Consider the following 21,411-nt stretch of genomic DNA (forward strand, 5'->3'; position numbering starts at 1 on the left):
CAATCATAGGCAATATTCCCTCCAGATGGCAGAAACCAAACACAAAAATAGTAGACAAGAAGTGGACAAAAGCATATTTTTGTCTGCTATCTTATCACCTCAAAGTTCATCAGGAATATCTCCCCCACTGTGGGGCTTCTCAACATTAATAGAAGTGACCAAGTTGTGAATGGAACAGTTGGAAGTTTTTATCTTTGGACTTGCTGCTTGGATTATAACTGTAGCAAGATAGAATTATATATCAGAGCACTTTGTTGTTTTCAATTGCAGGAAGAGTCACTCTGCTTCCTAAAAAGTTACCAACTACAATGGAATGTACCCAAGATTGTAAGAATGATGGCAGTTAAAGAATTTGGATGATATGGCTTCAGCTTTCAAGAACCTATCTAATAGTTTAAGAATAATACAACTATCTTTCCCTTGAATCTAATCGAAGGGCTAATTTACAGCCTCTTCAATGTTGATATCTCTTAGTTTAGATTTAGTTGCTGGTCAATTAAGATGCCATTTTATATTCCTAAGAGTTGTGATTCCCAATGCTAGCTAACCAGTCCAAGAAAAGTTGGCAAGAAAGAGACATGAACACCAGAAAGAGGACTGGCTGTCTGGATTTCATAGAGAAGAGAAAGAAACAAAGAGAGCAGCAAGGGCAATTAACCTCTATAAACAAACATAGACAACTAGTATTATACTTGGCTGAGCCACAGAAGAACACAACCATATGTGCAAGTGCACAACCCACTTGATATCACATTGCAAAGCATCTAATAAATATACAGAATGTTTGCTGAAGATCTCACATTCCAATCATTTCAAACATCATGTGCTTAAATTTGGCCTCTGGCCTCTAGATCCACTTCACAATCCACAAGAAGAAGGAATCAGACCTCTGTTGTTTTTCTCTAACTCACATATTTCTGAAAAGTAATAAGAAAAGAAAAATACCATTGAATATTTGACGGTTTTATATTAGATAAGACAGTTGAGTTACCTCAACTGTTTACAGAGCATCTAGATCTGTTAGCACTTCAATCCATCAAACGTTAAGTTCTTGATACAGGAGAAGAGAATTGCCCACCTCTTTTATCTTGTAATTTTAAGTCCAAAAGAATGAATTGAATAGAGATGCACCCGATTGCTTGCTGAACTTCTTCTCAGTTGGTCATCAGACCAACAACAACCTGTTCATGAACTTCGCGGCTGCTTCGAATCCACCATTGCTTGCACTCATCAGCCTCGATCGTATTGCTTGAATCTTCATCCATGGGGGCAGGAAGGTTGAGATCAATCAAGTCAGGAATACTTGGAGATGGTTGCTGGGCTATAAGGCTCTGGTTACTTGCAACCAAGTGTGATCTCTTGTGACCACCCAAAGCTTGGCCAGAGGAGAAAACCTTATAGCAAATTGAGCACTCATGCTCCTTAACATTCCTACATTTATTCACCATTTCTTCAACTGGCCTTGATTCGAAAGAAGCATCGGTCTCGAAGCTGTGTTCGTCGGTCTTCGCCACGCAGCAGCCGTTCATCCGCTTCTGGCTCGCCCGGTGGCCGCCGAGAGCTTGGTAGGAATGGAAGGACTTGTTGCATCTACTGCATGTGAATCTGCTTCTCTTAGCAATGGTCCGGCCCAAATCACCACCATTAGTCCTTCTCTTTCTTGCAAGAGTTGGATTTGGAGTCTTCTCCTTGAGAGGATTCAAGCATGAAGCCTCATCAGAATGCTCTAGTTCATCCACATTGGAAGAATTAGCCTTAGGCTCCTTGAAGTTGTCATTCTTGTCAGAATTCACCTTCTTTAGCCCAATTCTTGGAAGGCATTCCTCAGATCCCTTCTCATCCATCTCTTCCTTCCAAGATCCTTTATCCTCCAAGGCAAGACAATTCTCCCCCCAGAAGCCAATATCTCGTGATAGCATCATAAGGCTCAGAGCCACATCCTCCTGCTCCTTCTCGAGCTCCGACAGCGAAGAAGAAGCGGCGGGTATCGACGCCACCCGCCTCGATCTCCTCCTCCTCCTCATGGCTATGAACTCACTGCCTAATAAGCTCTCGGAGCTCTCCTGCCTCTCTTCTTGGACCTCTCCTTCCTCATCCTCCACCACCACCTCCTCCTCCTCCTCTTCTTCTTCCCATGTGAGATTCGATCTCCACGAATGGCAGCTCATGTGGCCAAACAGAGACTTCCACGAAGAGAATCCCTTCCCACACACCCTGCAAAGCTTGTCGCGCCGCTCGCCGTCGCCGTCGAAATCCGACAACCTCGAAGTCTTCTTGGGGTTCTCCCTCAACCCATAACCAGCTCTCTGCATCCTCTGCTCCAGTTCGGATGACGGATTCAAGGACGACAAGTGAGACCTCATGTGGCCGCCCAAAGATCTCCCACAGGGGAAGCTCTTCCCACACACCTTACAGTCATGCGTCAGCTCCTGATCTCCTTCCATCCCACGGCTAAAGATCACAAGAACGAAGAAGAGGCTCAGAAGAGCAGGAAGAACCCAACCAGATCTCCCAAAATCCGAACTTTCCGGTCGATCTGAGAAGAACCCAGATGGGATTTCATCCTGGGGCCTGTGGATTCCGGCCCCAAGTTTTGCTTTTTATCGCTCTTCTCTTTGCTAGGAACCAAGAGGAGAGAGAAAGGTGAGACCTTTAGCATTGGTTCGACTTCAGCATTGCTGATCTCAGGGTTGTTTTATTCTGTCTCTTTGGCAATTGGTAGGGAGGAGAAATCCATGCATGGAAGCAAAGTTAAAAAAGGGAGGAAGGACAGGGAGGAGGAGCACGTGGACACTGCTGAGGATCTCGCGCTCGTCGATCAGACGGTGACGATTTCGTTTCGTCGGAAGAGAATTTTCCAATTCCAACCCTATGCTTTCCCCTATTTTAGAAACTATTCAACTTCCTTTATTTTGGTAGAGAAGAGGTCAAAGGCGAGACTGAGCATAACAAATTCTCTAAACTATCGGAATATTTTAGAAAAAAAATGCTCATTATAACATTGGGGGTGGGCCCAAGCAAAGGGGCAGTGCAGTTTGGAGAGCACAAAGTTGTGCACAGGACGGGGAGGGGTGGATGTGCATCTCGATTTCTTATTCCAATAATTTTATCGACAACTCTGGATATCGTGCATGCATCAACTTACTCTTATTCTTATTCTTATTCTATCTGGCTAATTACGTTATTCGCTAACCAGCAATTTTGCAAATTGGTTATCCTCATCTCTGGACCATCTAAGAATAACTATTTACTGCTCCTCGATCGTCTCTGACTGACTCTGCCCTATGGCTATGGCCTATCTAAGAATAAAGAAGAATGACGTTAATTTGCAATCAACTTCCTAAACCTTATTTGAGACTCAAGTCCTTCAAATATCTATAGCTCAACAGACAGTTTGATGCGTAGCCAACTAAAATTTGGGTCCACTTTGTCCTCCTGCCACTTTGACAAATATTTTTAGTGTCTTTGTACTCGAGGACAGATAAGTTTAACACAATCTTATTGGAAAAGAGGAGCAAATTTCCAGAACTACATTTCATCTACCCTCAGTTCATTTTCCACATGATGCTAAATCTTAACCTCTCTTTCCTTAATGTTTATTTAGTATTCGGGTAGGCTAGTTTACCCATCTTGTTTTTATGATGATCTCACTCACCATTATCCATTAGCATGCTGCATACTTCAAACCAAAGCATCAAAGCTTGGGAGAGAAGCTCCTTGCACAGTTACCCAGAGTGAGAAATAAGAGTTGGCAGAGCTGATAGAAGACATCGAATAGGTGGGGATGGAAAGGTGGGATTCACACACAAGGAGGCTGGAGGCATCATCCTTTGTAATTGGAGGAACCAAAAATAAAGGCATGGTAGCTTTTTGTACTAGTAAGTAATAATGGAGCATTGGTGAGTGAGCAAGATCACACCAGCTATGCTTGGAGGACACTCATGGGATAATTGAATTGGATCCTTTACGCCATGCTTTCCAAGTTACTACATCTAGCAACATGAGCATATTAAAGAACACTTTTATCAGTCGATTCAATAAAAAGGGAAAGTTTCATCTCTCGGCTTCCTCTACTTTTGAAGCCCTATTGCAAGATCCACACACAGTTCACCAGACAAACTTTAACCACTTGGTCGGAGATTTTTTCAGTTTTGGCTATCTGGATCATATCCACCGACATCATAAATCCCTATCTGAAATTCATAGTGTAATCTAGAAGGAAGAACTGAAAACTGTATACTCTCGAGCTCACACCTAGAAATCATCAAGGCAACAGTATGACATTAACCAGTCCAACTAGTATAAACTCATCTACTGCTGATCTCTTTACAGGAACGATTGCATCAATCCACATATTTTCGCATTAACAATCAACAGTCCAGTAAGAGTATATGGATTGTAAGTCTGCTGCTGCTAATAATGAGTATAACACCGAAAGGAAATTAAATCACATCAAAGCACCAACAGGAAGAAATAGAAGGATCAAAGACAATAGATATATGTAAATTAATAAATAGAAGGTTCTAAACAACACTTTCCCCATCCTAGAGAATTCTCTCAAAGAAACGAAACTGGTTGCCATACAAAGAACTAAGGACAAGACTCATCTGCGGTCCATGAGAATAATCTTCAAAACTCATGAATGTGTGATCCTCATTTTCAGACACTACTTTACAAGAAATAGGACTGCAGAGATCCTCCTCTGTGAATATACAAAGAGATTGAGAAGACCTGATCCACGAGAGCAACCGACACTCGGAGGCAATTGGGAAAACTAAATAGAGTTGAGACAAGACGACAAGCAAAGAACAATGGACCTGCCAAAATTTAGCTAATGCCATGACCATCCATATGAGTATTCTCCCAAGCTCCCATACCAATCACTTCATCAATGACATTGCACGTAGACAAGAAGTCATCTCTACCCTTTCTATGGATAAAACTAATGTCCCATGTTTTTGGGTCATAATGACCATCGAAGAGCCCATTATCTGTAATACCACTTAAGCCATCATTTCTGTATTCCATGTGCAAGTCTTCATGACCTAAAGTAACACCATGCTGCATCTTGTCATCCTGACCACCACAGTGGCCCTCAAAAGAGGTGCATGATTCATCCTGGACATCCACATCCTCCACACCAGCTTGCAATTTTTTGTCCGTAAGCTGCACCGAAGGAAGAGGTTTGGCCTCCATATCACTGCCTTCTTTCAAAAGACAACAGGACTCCCATTTGCCCTCGATAGGAATTGAATAGTCATTGCAGTCATCCCTCTCAGGTTCTTCATGAACATCACCTCCAACACAATATTGATTACAAGTAACACCATCTCTATCTGTAAGAGACTCCACGACAGAATCTTCTTCATCTTCCTCTGTCGCAGCAAATTCACCTTCATCACTTTCTTGCCATTCATCATTGTCACTGTCCACATTCATTGGATCTGTTCTGTTCTGCCCAGCCCTCTTCCGTAGCATGAAGACATTAAAGTAGTAACTGACAAGCTCTTTGCTATTTTTAATGGGAAAGACATCTGGGAGGTCATCCCAAAAGTTCTTGCCAAGTGATGCAGGATTAGATAATACAACTTCCTGAAACAACTGTTCCTCCTCTTCTGTCCATTTCAAAGCCACATTCTCTCCCATCTCACAAAAACCCAATTCTTCAAATTTGTCTTCACCCAATGTTCTCTTGACATTTTCTCTTGCTTCCATTACATGTTGTCTCACACATCTGATGGAACCCTCATCTGGGCAGCAACAATCTATCTTATTACATATAGTTCTAACCTCCGAAGCTTCAGAGTCAGAATCAGGCATTTGCATGACACAATTACCAATGCCATCTTCATCATTTACATGAGGAACAGCAACACAACAATCTGAACCCCCAGATGTATTCTTCAAATCTCGCGGTTTCCAGACTGGAACTACAGCCTGATGATTGGGACCAATGGCCACATGTTTTCGAGGCGGGTACTCAAAAATGGGTGAGGATATGTCTTCTGTGTGATAAAATTCAGCTGCTTGTTGGTGATCTTCAAAATAACTAGGAAGTATAGGTGCCCGAAAATGTGAATCCAAGCTCACTCCTTTTCTGCTAAAATTGCATGTAAACCATGGCAAGTTCACACAGCTGCTGAATGTCCTACTAACAGGATCTGCTTCTCTGCTCTGAAAAACTCTGTCAGAAGAACCTGGAAGCAGAAAACAGAGTCACTTCATAGTATGCCCAAGCACACATTCAATAATTTAAGCTCATCACAACGTTAAAAGATAATTAGCTTAGGAAACCTGAAGCAGATGGCCCCTCAAAGGTACTGTTGGAAGAAGGAACCACTTCAAATATGTCCAAACACTTATTTTGGTCCACTTGCTTTGGACGCTTGTGTGCGACCTGATAAGGCTTGACGTCACAATGAGGCCGCTTGTTATGCTCTAACTTTTTAGCTTCACTGGTGCCACCAGGCACCCAAGACAAGCTGAAGGTGTTATGAAGAGAGCTAGTGGAGTTATCATTGAGAATGTAATTTGGGGGTCTTGAGCTTTGTTCAGATTTATTAAAGTTTTCCTCCCTTACACAATCTTTAAAAAAAATATATATATCAGTAAGAAGATAGGATAATAACTCTTTTTCCCTTACAGTGCAAGTGAGCATTGTTTACCTGAAGTCTGCAACTTTTCTGGAAGATTTCCAGATAAAGAAACTTCATTGAATGATGCAAGCTGTCCATCATACTCCAATCCTCTAAGATTTGTACAATTAGGCTGGTCAGACTGCTCAGGAGTAAAAGGCTGCTTCTTATGCTCAAATACCATGTTTGTACTGGACTAAACAGAAATTATACATGAGAATATTCGAAAAAGACAATCAATTAAAGAATCACATTTTGAACATCTGAAAGCTATTGAAGAAAAGGCCTCAAATCAAGCTTCAAATTTTTTAAATTTGGGGGTTCCCCCTCTAATCTGGACAGGTAATTTGCACACAGCTCATCATTATTTAAAGGCAGTGTCAAAACTCAAAGCATAGCAAGAAGGAGACTCTCATAATCTACAAGTAACTTTTGAGCCAATTTTCCACTAGGATAGTTGAAATGTCAACTGATAAAAAAAGAAAAGTTCTTAGAAGACCTATAAAGTAGATAAAAGAAAAACCAACCATAATAGTATATACTGTACCAATTTAGTGACTCAATATAGCGGACACGGTAACACCACCGTGGATCTGCAGATTAAATTATCTCTGCTCCTGATCTTGAGTGTCCCATGAGGCCACGAGTACTTGCAAGTCCTCAGTAAGCATTAGAGAATGTGAAGCATCATACCGTGGCATCAGAAGTGACTAGACTCATTCCGATATATCAAAACTACTAACCAGACGATGGAGGGTACCCCAGTAATTGGACCTAGCATGGACAATTCAGAATCAATTGAGCCATTAATCAAAGAATGGGCTACATAAGCTTCTCTTAATATGAAGCCAGCATCATATTCACAGCAGTCTGGACTCTGGAGAACCTCACACAATGGGTGAGTGACTGACAACTATCCATCATTGCACTGCATATCTGGTAGAAAATACTGCTAGCCTCTATCAAAGCCAATCCTATAATCACAACTAGTAATGATTCTTATCTTATAAGGTTGCATTTCAAATTGGAAACCAATATAGTTTATGCACTGAACCACTATTACAGCCACTGAAGAAAGTATGGCCAGAATTGGCACTGTATCATTCAGCTGCTTGCTCGATATCATCGATGTCTGGAGTTGAGGCATATCAAAAATTTCACTCTAAGGGAATCAACAACAAAGGGATAACCATCCCAGCAGAAAATCCGATGGGACTGAATAACTCTACCCCCAATGACCTACAAGCTCAGCTCATCTTCCTACACGATTGGCTTCCCTTTTAGAACAATGAACAAGTATTCCCATTTTGACTTACACATTTTCCATTAGAATTCAAAATTATGGCTGGCATTTAAAACAGCAACAAATAAAATGACTACGAAGAAACGAGCTGTTGCTTACCTAATAGCAATTGCACTTCACAGAAGAATAGGTGCGCCCAGGACGTCTGCACGAAATCAAATCGGATAGGTAAAATAAATTAAAAAATAAAAATAAAAATAAAAATATTGTACTATAAATAAAAATTATTAATTTATGATTAATAATTAAACGAATTTCCTAACCCTAGAAAACCCAATCTCGTTCGATCGGGAAACAAGAGCCAACCAATGATGCTTCAATCACGGAATGACCAATTCGACAAAAGAAAGGATTTGCCCCCAAGAAATCGACAGATTTACCAAGAAGATAATCTTGATTCCGGAAATCTACAAACATACAATCAAATCACCAGAGGGGAAACGATCCAAATTCAAAGAAAAGTAATTCCCCTGAAGCCGATTAAACGATTGAGGTCCAGAAGCTACAAACCCGACGAAACCCTAACCCTAAATCTCTAACTCAAGAGTAGCCATCAATCAACAGAGGGCAACCAATCAAAACTGTATAAAATAACTTCCGGGTAAACAAATCGACACATCGGGATCGAGATCGAGCTCAAATAAAGGCACGAACGAAAAGGAATTCCTAACCCTAGAATCCGATAGGAGCAACGAGAGGGGGAAAAATCTATACCGATCGAGAGCGGATGAGGAGATCAGATCGAAGGTAGCTTCGATTTGGGGATCGAGAGAAGGATCGAACGGGAATCTTGATCGAAATCGGATGATTTGGCGGGTGAAAAGACAAAAAAAAAAGAGGTAAGAAAAGCTTCGTGCGCGCCCCTTTTTTATTTTTCTAATGATACGTCCCTCGATGTCCGAACGTGATAGTAAATGACACGAATAACCCACAAAACTCATATGATGACAAAGTAAAACAGTAAGGATACCAGTATCATTTAGTAAATAGATATGGTTAATAATGGTATTACACTATTATATCTACAACGAGGACCTTGGTGCCAATTTGATAATTAGTGTGGTTAGTGGCGGGTAGTTGGTCATATTAGCCGTCTGATCGAGTTTAAACGGCCTGAGATCGTCCGATTTGGGAACGGACGGTCGTTAGCGGTGATTCGAATAGGAGACATGTGGACCTTGTTATAGATTGGGGATTTGGATGTACTAGGAACGAAAAAAATGTACATGCCACGTCAGCTTAGTAAGATCAACAACTTAGTTGATTATATATATATATATATACACACATCAAGAATTCTCCAATTTATGACGCCATATATCTTCCATTATGAGTGCAATATTTTTATAAGACGACCCACCCTCCGCCATTGCCTTCCTTGCCTTCTCCTTCATCTCCTTCGCCTTTCGCCGGATCAATTCCACATCGTTTCCTCGTCCGTTTCCTTTCATCAACCACCTCACTCTCTCCGCCACCTCCTCCCTCCCCACCAGCAACCCATTGCTGGCGACCTCCTCTCCCCAAACAGAACCCTTATCTGCCCCCACCGTCGCCCCCGTCCCCACCACTGCGGCCACCAACCTCTCGTTATAGAACTGATCTCCGAACAACGGCCATGTCAGCGTTGGCACCCCCGCTGCGGTTGCCTCGGTTATTGTCTCCCAGCCGCAATGTGTCAAGAACCCCCCGACCGCCGCGTGTTCCAGTACTACTAGCTGTGGGGCCCATCCTCTCACCACCAAGCCCTTCTCCTCCACTGCTGCCTCCACCTCCACGTCATCCCTGACGACCCAAACGAACGGCACCCCGGAATCCACGAGCCCCATCCCTATATCCCTCACCTGCGCCGCGGGGAAATGGTACAGACTCCCGAAGCACACGTACACCACCGTCCCTGGCTCTCGCCCGTCGAGCCAACTCAGCACCCGCGTCGCCTCCTGAGCTGCCTCTGGCCCCCAGCCGCGCTCCACCGCGTCCTCCCTCCTCTCAATACAGAGGGAGACAGGTCCGACCGTGTACACCGGTTTTCCCGTTTCCCTCTCGTAATACTCGGCGTAGCCCGGTTCGAGCTCGGGAAAGGAGTTAACGACCCAACCGACCGTGGACGTATCCGACTCGAGTCCTTTCTTCGTCAGCTCCTTACGCTGGGTCTCGGGTTGGGTTCTCTCGGCTAACTTGGATCGGGTTAAATATACCAAGTCCGGTAACCCGGGAACCAAGAACGGTTCGGAGTCGGATCCGGCTCGGTCCTGGGGCCGGTTTAGGAGGAGGGCCCGCTCCACTGCAAGGGCGAAGCAGCCGGTACCGGTGAAGGAGTAGCGCGGGATCCGGTGCTCCGCCGCCAAGTCGGCCGTCCAGGGGAGGTAGGCGTCGGAGATGATGGCGTCGGGGGTGTCTTCGGCGAGGAGGCGGGATATGAGGGGAGCGAGGAGGTCGACGGCCGCGGCGAAGCGGCTGGAGGTGACGGAGTCGGCGCACTGGAGGTTATCCGGGATGCCGGCGTCTGCGGGGAAGGGAATGAGACGGAAGCAGATGCGGCGGCCGGAGGTGGCGGCGTGGCAGACAAGGGAGGCGAAGCGAGAGATGTTGCCGCGGGTGATGAAGATGGTGGAGTGGGCGCCGCGGGAGGAGAAGAGGTTGGCGAGGTCGATCATGGGAATGAGGCGACCGGGGGAAGGGAAGGGGACGAAGCAGATGTGGGGGAGTTTGTGGTGCGCCATGAGCGAAAGATGGAAGCTTTGGAGGTGGGGAGAGGTGGAGGAGGAAGGAGACGGATATATATATATATATAGGAGATGATCGAAATGCTTTGGGCCAGAATATAGAAAGGATGAGTTTTGCTGCTTGAAATGAGGGAAGTAAGTTTGGTATGAAGGTGATAGTCTGATGAAGGAATCATGCTTTTGGTGCAGAACTATATCTCTTGTGATTCTGTTAACACTCTTGGTTGGTTATTGAAAAGTGAACGCAATTCTCACTCTTGGTTGGTTATTTAAAATTATTTATGTAATGGTTTGGGTTGAACAATTGTAACTTGATAAATTTATCTGAAAGTTTCCTATACTGTAATCAACTGTATGTATGCTGTTTGGCAGGAAAAATCTTCAAAAGGACACGAGTTTTTGGAAGACCATATGGTTGTAGACCAAAACTAGCCTCTGACAGGATTGCTTCAATTTATACCATGTTCTTTGCCAGCATAATTAGGCAGAATGGACCTTCGAACTCTCTCATGTTTATACCCACAAATATGTCTCTATTTTGCACGTTTTTCTAGGTTCTTGATAAGAATATACTGAAACAAAAGCTGGAAATTTGCTACAGTTGATGGCTGGTATATGCTACAGCTGCAGAGACTTCTAACCTCAATTATTTGTAAAAAAAAATGTTTTGAAACCTGATCAATACTTGGACTGCCATTGTCTCGTATGCATGCATGACAATGGCAGGAACACAGGTACATAACCTTAAACTGCATTTTACCAATAGAACAATAAAGGCCAGGCATCTATGAAATTTTAGGATTCCATAATACAGAAGACAAAAGGTAACTCAAATTAAGGCCAGTTGACATCTTTTTGTTAATCGACGACACTGCAGAAGCTATAAAATCAAAAGGAAGAGCAACTGCCAGAAAGTAATTATTGTGCTCATTGATTGATAATCTTAGACAACATAAAAGTTTTGAAAAGAAAAACAAATAAAGAGATAAAAAAGACCAGTTTCTTTGTCTCTCTCATTCCTCTTCAACGCAACAAAAGACACTCCATCCAAGCACAATAAGGTACAGGAGATGCAGATGACCCAACCCAATCTAATTTGTCTAAACTAAAGTTTTGAAAAATAATAATAATAATAATAACAGGCCATTAAAAAAGTATTGAATCTTCAAGAAGATAACATCAAATGAACAGAATCAAAATTTGACGAAAGCTATCTTAATTCCGAGAGGAGATTCCGATTAAACCACAGCAGGCATATCCTTTAGCCAGGCATCCAGCGGCTTCCCGATCGAGTAAACGATAAATCCAATTTTCCGAAGCTTCTCAGAGTCGACGACATTGCGGCCATCAAATACGAATGCCGGCTTCTGCATGTTGTGATAGATTTTTTCGTAGTCGAGATTCTTGAATTCGTCCCACTCAGTCAGAATGCAGATTCCATGCGCATCCTTGGCGGCCTCATACGCATCCCAGGACACAGAGACCTGCTTCACAGCCGTTGGGCTTGTCGGCCGAAGATGGATAGGGTGATCCCAGTCAAACTTGTTCATCGCAAGATCACGTTGAATCTGGTCCTCAGACACCTGAGGATCGTAGATGCTAATCTTCGCCTTGTCGCCCAAGAGGCCCTTGCAGACGTCGATCGCGGGAGTCTCCCTAGTGTCCCCGGTGTCCTTCTTGAACGCAAAACCGAGCACGGCGATCTTCTTTCCGGCGACGGTGTTGAACATGGAAGAGACGACACGGTTCACAAACCGGCTTTTCTGGTAGTCATTGATCTTGACCACCTGCTTCCAGTAGTTGGCGACCTCGGGCAGGCCATTGCAGTCACATATGTAGACCAGGTTAAGGATATCCTTCTGGAAGCAGGAGCCTCCGAATCCAACGCTAGCGTTCAAGAACTTCGGCCCAATCCTCGAGTCCTTCCCTACGGAATACGCGACTTCAGCCACATCAGCGCCGGTGGCCTCACAGAGGGCTGAGATCGCGTTCACCGACGAGATCCTCTGAGCCAAGAAGGCATTGGCTGCCAGCTTAGATAGCTCCGCGGACCACAAATTGGTTGTCAGAATCCGATCCTCCGGAACCCAGTTGGCATACACCGCCTTCAGTGCTTGAACAGCTCTCCGGCCTTCGGGAGTCTCCCGCCCACCGATGAGCACGCGATCCGGCTTGAATAGGTCTTGAATTGCGGTGCCCTCCGCAAGGAACTCCGGGTTAGAGAGGATCTGGAAGTTGATCCCTTTGCTGTTGTGGCTCAAGATCTTCTCGATGGCCTCAGCGGTCTTGACGGGGACTGTGGATTTCTCCACCACGATCTTGTCGGACTTGGCCACGTCCGCGATCATGCGAGCCGCACTCTCCCAGTACGTAAGATCGGCCGCTTTCCCTGCTCCCAGACCACGGGTTTTGGTCGGCGTGTTCACCGATACGAAGATGATGTCGGCTTCAGCGACATGCTTTTCGATGTCGTTGCTGAAGAAGAGGTTCCTTCCTCGGCATTCCTTGACGACATCCTCGAGGCCTGGCTCATAGATTGGCAGCTGATCGCTGTTCCACGCCGCAATCCGGGCAACGGAAATGTCGACCACCACCACCTCGATGCCCGGACATTTCAGGGCAATGACGGCCATGGTTGGCCCACCGACGTACCCGGCTCCAAGGCAGCAGATCTTCACCATCTTTGAGCTGCATTACGTCACAAGAAAAACGAGAAAAACAATAAGGAATCACGGATTGGCTGTGAATCAAATCAAAGAAGATATAACTCAATGCAATCAAATCCTACAACGAAGGAACAGAGAGAAATCGATTTTTTTACAAACGAATGATGGATCAAGCAGTGCTTCAGATTGGAATTGCTTGCTCTCCTTCCTAACTTCGTGTGTGTGATTAGAGAGAGAGAGAGAGAGGGAATGGAGGAAAGTGGATTGCGGAGGAGGTGTTTAAATACTAGAATTTGACCGTGAGATCTACACCTCCACCTTTCACGAACTAACCATACAAAAAGTCAACGGCTTAGCTGGAAAACTCCCATGCATCCATAATGAACACGGTTTCAAGATTCTCATCATATCATGAAGAAAATGGTGGGCCCCGTGCTTTTTACCCAAATTTCAATTTAACCAGTGTGTTTTAAATTTAAATTTAAGCATTTCAACTCCCTTAGGATTTAGATCCAACAATAATTATTAGTCAATTAAATCATCTTCATATAATAGAAAAAGAAGAAAAAAAAGAAGAAGAAGAAAGTCATTTTCAGAAAAATAGTAAATAAAGTAAACTACTCATTAACTATTCTAAAAGCTTAAGCAGTTAACCAAACGCAAATATTAATAGTAAATTTTATATTTTATATTCTAACAAAATATGCTTAGTATATTATTTACTCGAGTTAGACAAAGGTGGTGATTATCATTATTGCTAGTTCTATTATAATAAATTTCTCTATAATTATCAAATTGTATTGTGTTATTGTCATTCTTTTTAATATTTTTTAGCTAAAGAGAGGCAAATAGTTGGGGTTTAGGTTTTAATAAATCGAGATCATAACTTATAATCAGGGATAGCATCAAGAACATAGCACTCAAAAAGGTATATAAAATTTTTTGTAACATGACCACACAAACTAACAACCTGCCATGATCTTCCAACAATTCATAGTCAAGAGAGGAGTCCTTCTCAAAAGAAAAGATAAATCTTTTAAGTCATGAGAAGAGAGAGGGAAGCAACTAACTACACACATAAAAATTCTTTCTTTTAAGTTGACCACTTTTTTTTAAAAAAAATATATAGTTTGTTCTTCAACTATTGATGCACTTTGTTCTTTCTTAAGAGATTTTTAAATATCTTTCTTAAAAAAATTAGAGAAGAAGCTTAAGAACTATCGGTTGGTAGATCAATGAACAGAAAATAAAATAAAAATGGTGAAATATCTCCAATAAAGGAGGAGGTTATGATGGCAACGTGAAGAACACTTCAATAGAAAAGAGAGAGAGAGAGAGGCTGAGAATTCGAACTATCTCATTATACAAATATATATATATATATATATATATTGTATTTATTTCTTCTTTTCTTTCAGATACTTTAAAATGAAACCACTATATAATAGAAGGAAATATACTAAGAATGTGTGGAATGATTTAAGAAAATCACTCTTCTGTTGAGGCTTAAAGACTGGTGGTATGCTTTTATTTCCTAGAATCAAAAATTGCCACTTTAGTTTGGAAACAATGATAAATATTCACATGACCAAATCATTCTTCCCCTTAAATTTCTCTTTCTATGCAATCAGAAAGGAAATACAAAGGTTACTTATCATATGAGCCAAACAATCCAAGACTATAGAACAATGTTATGTCACTCACCAATGATCAAAATCTACAGTTTTTATTATGAAGCGCCAAAAAGAATAAAAGTACAATCCAAGATTAGCTACGAGTATTGATATTTACAACGTCGAATTTTGAAAGACGCCGAATATCACACTGTTGTGGCTTCCTACAATGTGAAGCAATTTACCATGCTATTTGTCCAAAATCAAGAAAGAGTCTGTGTCTCTATGAGAGCTTTAGGGCCATTTCTTGAAGTAGGGCCCTCTTTTGTGAGGCAGTAATTACGTGGCTTGATTCGGCATTTTCGAGCACATCGGTGATTATGGCAGCAGCATGACCTAGAGGCTCCTCTGCTGCCCTTCTCAACATGAAAGCCTTAGCCAATGAATTGTATAAGACAATGAGACCATGAACAAAAGCATAATTTAGGAGGGGAAAAGAAAAGGGATCAGATGGAACCTGGCCATGATGGGATATTGTTAAGGTGCAAGGCAGCTGAAACCAAGGTTCTCCATCCACCTGAATTGGGAAAGGGACAAACAACTGAATCTTGATTGATTGCCCTTGAGCCAGTCTCCGAGCTCGGGAAAGCCCAACCTAATTGCACCACAAAGGTTCAAGCCGATCTCTGGTTAGTTAATTCTAAAAAGAGATTTACTGTACAAAATATTCTTCATCAGGGAGGGCATGATTCTAATTTTACAAAGATGTTTCTGATTACCTGCAGCTTCCCCAGATGCCATGTTCCACTTATACTGACAACCTCTAGCATCTTATCATGCATTGACTGCGGATCAAAATTGTCGTAACTCTCATCTTGATCCTGCCACAAATCAACCCCTCCCATGTAACTACCAATATTCGCGACAAGCACACCTTCTGCATCCTGCAATTAATCCAAAGTAAATATCAAATTCATACGAAAAAGTGTACGAACACTATAGAGAAAGAAAAGTGCTTTCTCACAAGCCAGAATTCTATATCCAGGGAACAATTATGGCATCCTATATTAATCTTTATGCTCATCCACAATCAAAGTCGTAAACACCTTTTGTATGCTAAACTGTTCTGCAAGTTTCACAAAGACTTGAAAGCAAAGAAACATACTATTCAAAAGATTTAGAAAATTGCAATTTTTCTACATACACACCCTTCCTAGCACAAAGGGTAAGGGCATTCTGGCAGCCTCAGTAAGGTCATATTCAAGATAAAGAATTTCAAAGCATGTAATTTTGTAGCATTTGTCCATAAACATAATGACCTAGTTGAATTGTAAAAGAATCTATATTAGCATAAATTGCATAACATACCTCAGGTACTTCTAACTCGACGCCATCTACCTCTAATCTGATTTGCCAAGGTAGGTCTGCAAAAGTTCTATCCATGATGTTCTTTGCACCTTCTCTCGCATAGAGCATTTTATTCAAGAACTGCACCACAATGTAATACATTTCAACTCTACTCAGTATCATATATTTCACCATAAAAAATTTCACAGGATCACTGTACCGATGATAGACTTCCTATGCCTAGTATAAACGGATAAGGTAACACAAAGGGCATCAGGTCAAGCGTGAAAAGAATCAAAAGAATAAAAAATTAAAAGAGAAAATTAAGCATGTACCTGGTTATAGAACCTTTCTGGATTTTCTTCACGAAGATTATGAATATCTAGTGCAACCTTAGCATCACACCCTATTCCTGTCAAAACAACAACATTAGGCCATCTGCAAACTATATGAGACTTCCACAAAGTCTGCAAGACCTACCTAAATAATTGTTCATGTATTTTGTGGAAGTGGCAAGCTTTGCATGTGAGTCTTCGAATGTTACTCTCCACCTGTCAAGAATGGTGACAGCAGCATGCTCTATCTGGTGCAAAACTGTGCAAAGGCCTCCTTGTCTCTCAATTGCACCAAGACCACCTCCCCACGACAAAACCCTTGCGAGATCGTTACCAGTGCCAGCTGGAAGAATTGCGACTGGTGGAGGAGAATCATAATTTTGTTTGTCTACCGCATCAAGAACCCAACCAACAGTGCCATCTCCACCACAAACAAGAATTCTGAAGTGTGGCACTTTTCTAAACAACAGCAATCCTGCCTCAGGCCCCTGCGCTGAACTCAATTCAAAGACCTAAGGAAAGTACAAAGTATTAAGTTTAACTCGAGATAATAACATTTTGGCCTGAACCAATTTCGAACTTCTGTATATTATCACTGCTCACACCAATAAATAATAAATAAAGAGATTTATGGTTTTGCCAATTGCGCAAAGAGCCCTACAATTGGCAAGACAGCCATTCATACAGCATAAGAAGCATCCAGAGTTCCAGACCACATTTAAAAGCTGTGCTTCAATAGCCAAATTAACTTTAACTATTTCAATAAGCAGAAGAGGAACTCTTTTGAAAATAACATGGAGAGCCAGTTTTCTGAATAATGTTATTAAATGATTTACATCCAGAAACTCAACAAAATAACTAAACATACAGGTTAACTAAAGAAGTTCATCACCTAAATATGCAGATATGCAAAATGGGTGCCAAAATCAATAGAGATTATTTCGAGACACAGAGATTCTATATTGAACGTAGAGAAATGAAAATACAAGGCAGGACGCTAATGTGGGTTATGGTAAAATCATCTTTACTAACTTAAACGAGAAAAAGTACATGAAACTACCTTCTAAGACTTTCTTGGATACATGGAACACAGAATAGAATGGAGAAAAAAGACGATTATAAATTATTGTCTAAGTCTAACCTGTATTGGATTTAGAAGAAAGTGTAGACGATGCCTTAGTGAGTCTCCATATTGGGCACCGCTTTTCTAAGTCTAACACAGAATAGAATGAAGAAAAAAGTTGACTAAAAATTATTGCCTAAGTCTAACCTGTATTGGATTTAGAAGAAAGTGTAAACGATGCCTTAGTGAATCACCATATTGTGCACCGCTTTTCTTGTTGATGAAAACTAGTAGAGGTCTTGCATCAGGAGGCAAATCAACCAATTCATATTTCTGCATTTGTCCTACTATCTGGGAATCACCAGTTTGATTAGAAGATGAACTTCTTCTTACACTTGATTCTTCATCCTTACCATCACTTTCACTACTTTCATGCTGGTTCCAAGCATCATTATCTCCATCAAAATGTGTGCCATTACCCTGAAAACCCCTAGATGTTGAGTGAGTGTCTGTTGTGATCTCCATATTTGAATCATTACTGTTGTTGCTATTGGTTGACTCAGCAGGCAACCTTTCATGATGCTTGTATTTTTTGCTACGACTCCTAATATGTCCCCGTACAGTAGATGCCAATTCATTTGCACCATGTGTTATAGAGCTCAGAAAGCCACCTGTTCCGCTTCGAGGCCTAACAAGGAGAGGCGAGAGAATAAGGCGTTTAAATGGTCCCAGATCGCAAATATCACCTGTTTCACTAGCCATGATAGTGTGACAGTCAACATGCACTAGCTGTTGACACCACATACAACACCAAATCGGAGGTCCACCAAGAAAAGATCCACTGCAGGGTTCTTCACAATAACTACAGCAAGGAGTCTCCTCCGATCGATCTGCTATTTCTGTCCAAAGAACAGTCCACTGGTGGACTACATGCTTAGAATCAATCATGGACACACATTTGCAATCTTTATGAGCACTTGTAGAGCAAGTCAAGTGCGCAGCTGCACCACAAACATCACATCGATGAATCAAATTTTCTGATGCCATCATCTGTCCAAGAGGTTGAACTGGTGAAATGGATTCCAAGCATACACAGCACTTTAATCCTTTTGCACGAGAACAAGTTTCAATGCTCCAAACATGACCAGAAACTAGAATTTTGTGTTTTGTTTTCGAGTTCTTCTTAGACCTTGCTATAGTCTTCATCCAGATTAAACTTGTATTATGCCTCCATACGAAGAAAAGGTACAAAATTGTCAAAAGACCAATAATGGCAGCTGTAATGTAACCGATGATAGAACTCCATAATGCAGCCACATCATCAGAACTTCTACCCCAATCTAGAAGAAATATTCTGAACTTCTCTTTTACGCCATCCATATCTCAGTAAATGGATTGCATGAAATATATTCTTTTACTCTATAAATCCAGATCACAAAGCCAACCAGTATAATTCATCCAAAAGGTAGGATATTACCAACTACCAAGACAGTCGCCATTGTTCTTCTATGCTCTTTTAATCAACTTCAGCACTTGATTTCAGCATTAAGTTGTGGTGAAACTGAGCATCAACGAACTTAATATTCCAACGAAATTTCTTGATCCACGACATACCTCCTAATCTAAGTTAAGGAATAGAAAAAGGAAACAAAACTTCATTTTTTGCTATTGTTTCATGAAAACAAAAGGGAAATAACCAAAGAAGTAGGGAGCAAAAATATGAGCTATATAGATGTGCCAAGGGAAACATAAAAGATATGCAACAAAACCCAACATATTTATCCAAGTTTTACCTAAAAATGTATAAGATGAGACTTCACTCCAATACGGCATAAACTAATAAAGATCACATCAGAAAGACAACAACAGCAGTTTCACGTTTCAATCACTCTTGATCGATACGACACCCTAAAAGAAGAAACAGATAGAAATTTCACCAATCAACGATAACCCACCACCGATTTCGTCTATCCTAACATATCAATGCATCTGGAACTAACAATTGAGTCACACTAATCGAAGAACAAAACCGGGAAAAGAGGCAAAAATGCCATTTTGGATTCCGACGATCTAGAAGAAACTCAAGGGGAAAAAACAAGAAAAACATGTTCTTTTTTTCCTTACAGAATCCAGCAGAGGATTCAGACAGCCGTCTCAGTGGAAACCCAAATCGATTTCGACTGCGAGCTCCGAATTTGCAGGTTCTCTCTCTCTCTCTCTCCGCTCTCCTATCCACCGTTTTTCTCTTTCTTTACACAACTTTAATTAGATTAGTTATACACAGTTAGCGTACGAAGCCCGTCATAATGTGCGCCTACGTGTCCACTAGATTAAATCCCGACCGTAGGTAGACTAATCCACCTCAATAAGTAAGATCCTTAGACCTTAGTAGAATCTATCCGACGGTCCCGTCAGATCAGACGGTGTTTAAATTGCCACGTGGATCGTGCTAAAAGATGGTATGTTGAATCTTTTGACTTGAGTGTTGGGGATCTATCGTAATAAGAGTGGGACCGGAAGTCAGCCCACTAATGAATGGCAGTTTTATAGAATCCTAGAGGAGGGGGCTTTGATTTGGCTTTCCAGGTAGCGTTGATCCCTTTGGGTGATGCCACCGTTGCTGACCAGTGGATTTGGTGGCCTCACTCGGAGGGTGAACCATGGGCCAGCTCCATATATAAGTTTCTCCTTCCTGCCGTATTCGAAAGCTGGCCGGGATGGAGGGAGCTGTGGAGGATTAGAGTGGCTCCCAGGGTTAGAATCTTTTGCTAGAAGGCTGCTTGGAATCGAATCCTGAGACGTTCCTTACCAGCCTTAGGCTAGGAGTGGATGATAAGTGCTGCTTCTGTGGTCTCTTTAGTGAATCAATAGTCCATCTTCTCTTTGCTTGCCTGTTCTGGAGGTCTCGGGGCATGTTGATGAGGCAATGGATAGACATGATCATCGGGGCCAGCTGGGCTGGGCTAGAATATTTTAGCCCGTTGCCGCACACTAGCCTATTAGATATTAGATTTGAGTTGGATATAATAACTCTAATATAATAAGTTAAATATAAAAAAAATATTATATTTTATTGAGCCGAGTTTAATAGGTTTATATAAATATATTTTAGTTATCTTTTATGAGAATATACTTATATATTAATATATAGTTTACTAAATATTTAATGTAGGACTAAAAAAATTATAGAAATATGCATATATTATGAGTTAGGCTATATATGAGAGTAGTGGATCGGGCTTTTAGGCTTAGTCGGGCAGGCAAGGCTTAACCCATGCCGCCCACTACCATCTCGGGCTCGGGTCGGGCCAGGCCTAAATCAAGCTCAGGCTAGGCTTAGCCCGATTAAAACCATGTGGGTTCGGGACAGGTTTAGGCAAGTCGGGCCTAATGATCATGTCTAGCAATGGATGGAGATCCGCAACTTGCTACCCGAGTCAACCCATACTAGTTATGCGTGAAATGGGCTTTACCCAGCTGTAGTGAGGGTTTCATGAAGGTGGTCATTGCTGCCACCTTGTGGACTATTTGGAAATAGCGTAATGCGATCGCCTTCGAAGAAGATGTAGTTCATCTAAGAGTGGCAGCATGGAAGGCCATGAAGTTGGCTAAGGAATATTGGCATGAGGATAGCAATCCGCTGAAGCAGCCTTCTTGAGTGCAGATTAGCTAAAAACGCCTTGAACCCGGGTGGTGCAAGTTAAACACAGATGAAGCAACCCCGAT

At 42.0% G+C, this 21,411-nt stretch overlaps 5 protein-coding genes across 14 annotated transcripts; all 5 read right to left on the bottom strand.

The window, feature by feature from the left end:
• Positions 1-810: 810 nt before the first annotated feature.
• Positions 811-2,659, bottom strand: LOC140786623 (zinc finger protein ZAT9-like). The gene has a single exon (XM_073135203.1). It carries the CDS (start codon positions 2,442-2,444, stop codon positions 1,155-1,157), a length of 1,290 nt encoding a protein of 429 aa, XP_072991304.1. The 5' UTR covers positions 2,445-2,659; the 3' UTR covers positions 811-1,154.
• A 1,815-nt stretch (positions 2,660-4,474) lies between these two features.
• Positions 4,475-8,854, bottom strand: LOC140787278 (uncharacterized). Of its 7 annotated transcripts, none has more exons than XM_073136113.1 (6): positions 8,653-8,810; positions 8,038-8,083; positions 7,183-7,409; positions 6,666-6,826; positions 6,295-6,585; positions 4,475-6,197 (listed from the first exon to the last, which is right to left on the bottom strand). In XM_073136113.1, exons 4-6 carry the CDS (start codon positions 6,817-6,819, stop codon positions 4,828-4,830), a joined length of 1,815 nt encoding a protein of 604 aa, XP_072992214.1. In that variant the 5' UTR covers positions 6,820-6,826; positions 7,183-7,409; positions 8,038-8,083; positions 8,653-8,810; the 3' UTR covers positions 4,475-4,827. The 7 variants fall into 7 exon arrangements, with proteins under 7 accessions (XP_072992214.1, XP_072992216.1, XP_072992219.1 ...); XM_073136115.1 differs by having other exon boundaries at positions 6,666-6,831; XM_073136118.1 differs by lacking the exon at positions 8,653-8,810 and adding an exon at positions 8,202-8,640.
• A 373-nt stretch (positions 8,855-9,227) lies between these two features.
• On the bottom strand, positions 9,228-10,658 carry LOC140786032 (scopoletin glucosyltransferase-like). Its single transcript, XM_073134191.1, has one exon. It carries the CDS (start codon positions 10,656-10,658, stop codon positions 9,228-9,230), a length of 1,431 nt encoding a protein of 476 aa, XP_072990292.1.
• Positions 10,659-11,641: 983 nt separating this feature from the next.
• LOC140785776 (UDP-glucose 6-dehydrogenase 4-like) lies at positions 11,642-13,611 on the bottom strand. Of its 2 annotated transcripts, none has more exons than XM_073133772.1 (2): positions 13,450-13,611; positions 11,642-13,349 (listed from the first exon to the last, which is right to left on the bottom strand). In XM_073133772.1, the coding sequence occupies exon 2, from the start codon at positions 13,340-13,342 to the stop codon at positions 11,900-11,902; it is 1,443 nt and encodes a 480-aa protein (XP_072989873.1). In that variant the 5' UTR covers positions 13,343-13,349; positions 13,450-13,611; the 3' UTR covers positions 11,642-11,899. The 2 variants fall into 2 exon arrangements, with proteins under 2 accessions (XP_072989873.1, XP_072989874.1); XM_073133773.1 differs by having other exon boundaries at positions 13,483-13,573.
• Positions 13,612-15,034: 1,423 nt separating this feature from the next.
• On the bottom strand, positions 15,035-19,957 carry LOC140787077 (diacylglycerol kinase 1-like). 3 transcript variants are annotated; one of them, XM_073135830.1, is made up of 8 exons: positions 19,810-19,957; positions 17,893-19,307; positions 16,768-17,134; positions 16,623-16,699; positions 16,309-16,428; positions 15,720-15,884; positions 15,458-15,595; positions 15,035-15,373 (listed from the first exon to the last, which is right to left on the bottom strand). In XM_073135830.1, exons 2-8 carry the CDS (start codon positions 19,063-19,065, stop codon positions 15,224-15,226), a joined length of 2,190 nt encoding a protein of 729 aa, XP_072991931.1. In that variant the 5' UTR covers positions 19,066-19,307; positions 19,810-19,957; the 3' UTR covers positions 15,035-15,223. The 3 variants fall into 3 exon arrangements, with proteins under 3 accessions (XP_072991931.1, XP_072991932.1, XP_072991933.1); XM_073135831.1 differs by having other exon boundaries at positions 19,479-19,923; XM_073135832.1 differs by having other exon boundaries at positions 17,893-19,302; positions 19,810-19,899.
• Positions 19,958-21,411: the final 1,454 nt, after the last annotated feature.

The sequence above is a fragment of the Typha latifolia genome, chromosome 4 (genome assembly GCF_019914945.1).
Source record: "Typha latifolia isolate L0001 chromosome 4, TyphaL0001v2, whole genome shotgun sequence".
Classification (NCBI taxonomy): Eukaryota; Viridiplantae; Streptophyta; class Magnoliopsida; order Poales; family Typhaceae; genus Typha; species Typha latifolia.

Coding starts and splice junctions, on each gene's coding strand:
- LOC140785776 (XM_073133772.1), bottom strand. CDS start 13,342: ATGGTGAAGATCTGCTGCCTTGGAGCCGGGTACGTCGGTGGGCCAACC.
- LOC140787278 (XM_073136111.1), bottom strand. CDS start 6,819: ATGGTATTTGAGCATAAGAAGCAGCCTTTTACTCCTGAGCAGTCTGAC. Junction 6,586..6,665: donor AGAAAAGTTGCAGACTTCAG/GTAAACAATGCT, acceptor TTTTTTTTAAAG/ATTGTGTAAGGGAGGAAAAC. Junction 6,198..6,294: donor TGAGGGGCCATCTGCTTCAG/GTTTCCTAAGCT, acceptor TTCTGCTTCCAG/GTTCTTCTGACAGAGTTTTT.
- LOC140786623 (XM_073135203.1), bottom strand. CDS start 2,444: ATGGAAGGAGATCAGGAGCTGACGCATGACTGTAAGGTGTGTGGGAAG.
- LOC140787077 (XM_073135830.1), bottom strand. CDS start 19,065: ATGGATGGCGTAAAAGAGAAGTTCAGAATATTTCTTCTAGATTGGGGT. Junction 16,700..16,767: donor ATACATGAACAATTATTTAG/GTAGGTCTTGCA, acceptor TTGTTTTGACAG/GAATAGGGTGTGATGCTAAG. Junction 15,596..15,719: donor GGCATCTGGGGAAGCTGCAG/GTAATCAGAAAC, acceptor TGGTGCAATTAG/GTTGGGCTTTCCCGAGCTCG.
- LOC140786032 (XM_073134191.1), bottom strand. CDS start 10,658: ATGGCGCACCACAAACTCCCCCACATCTGCTTCGTCCCCTTCCCTTCC.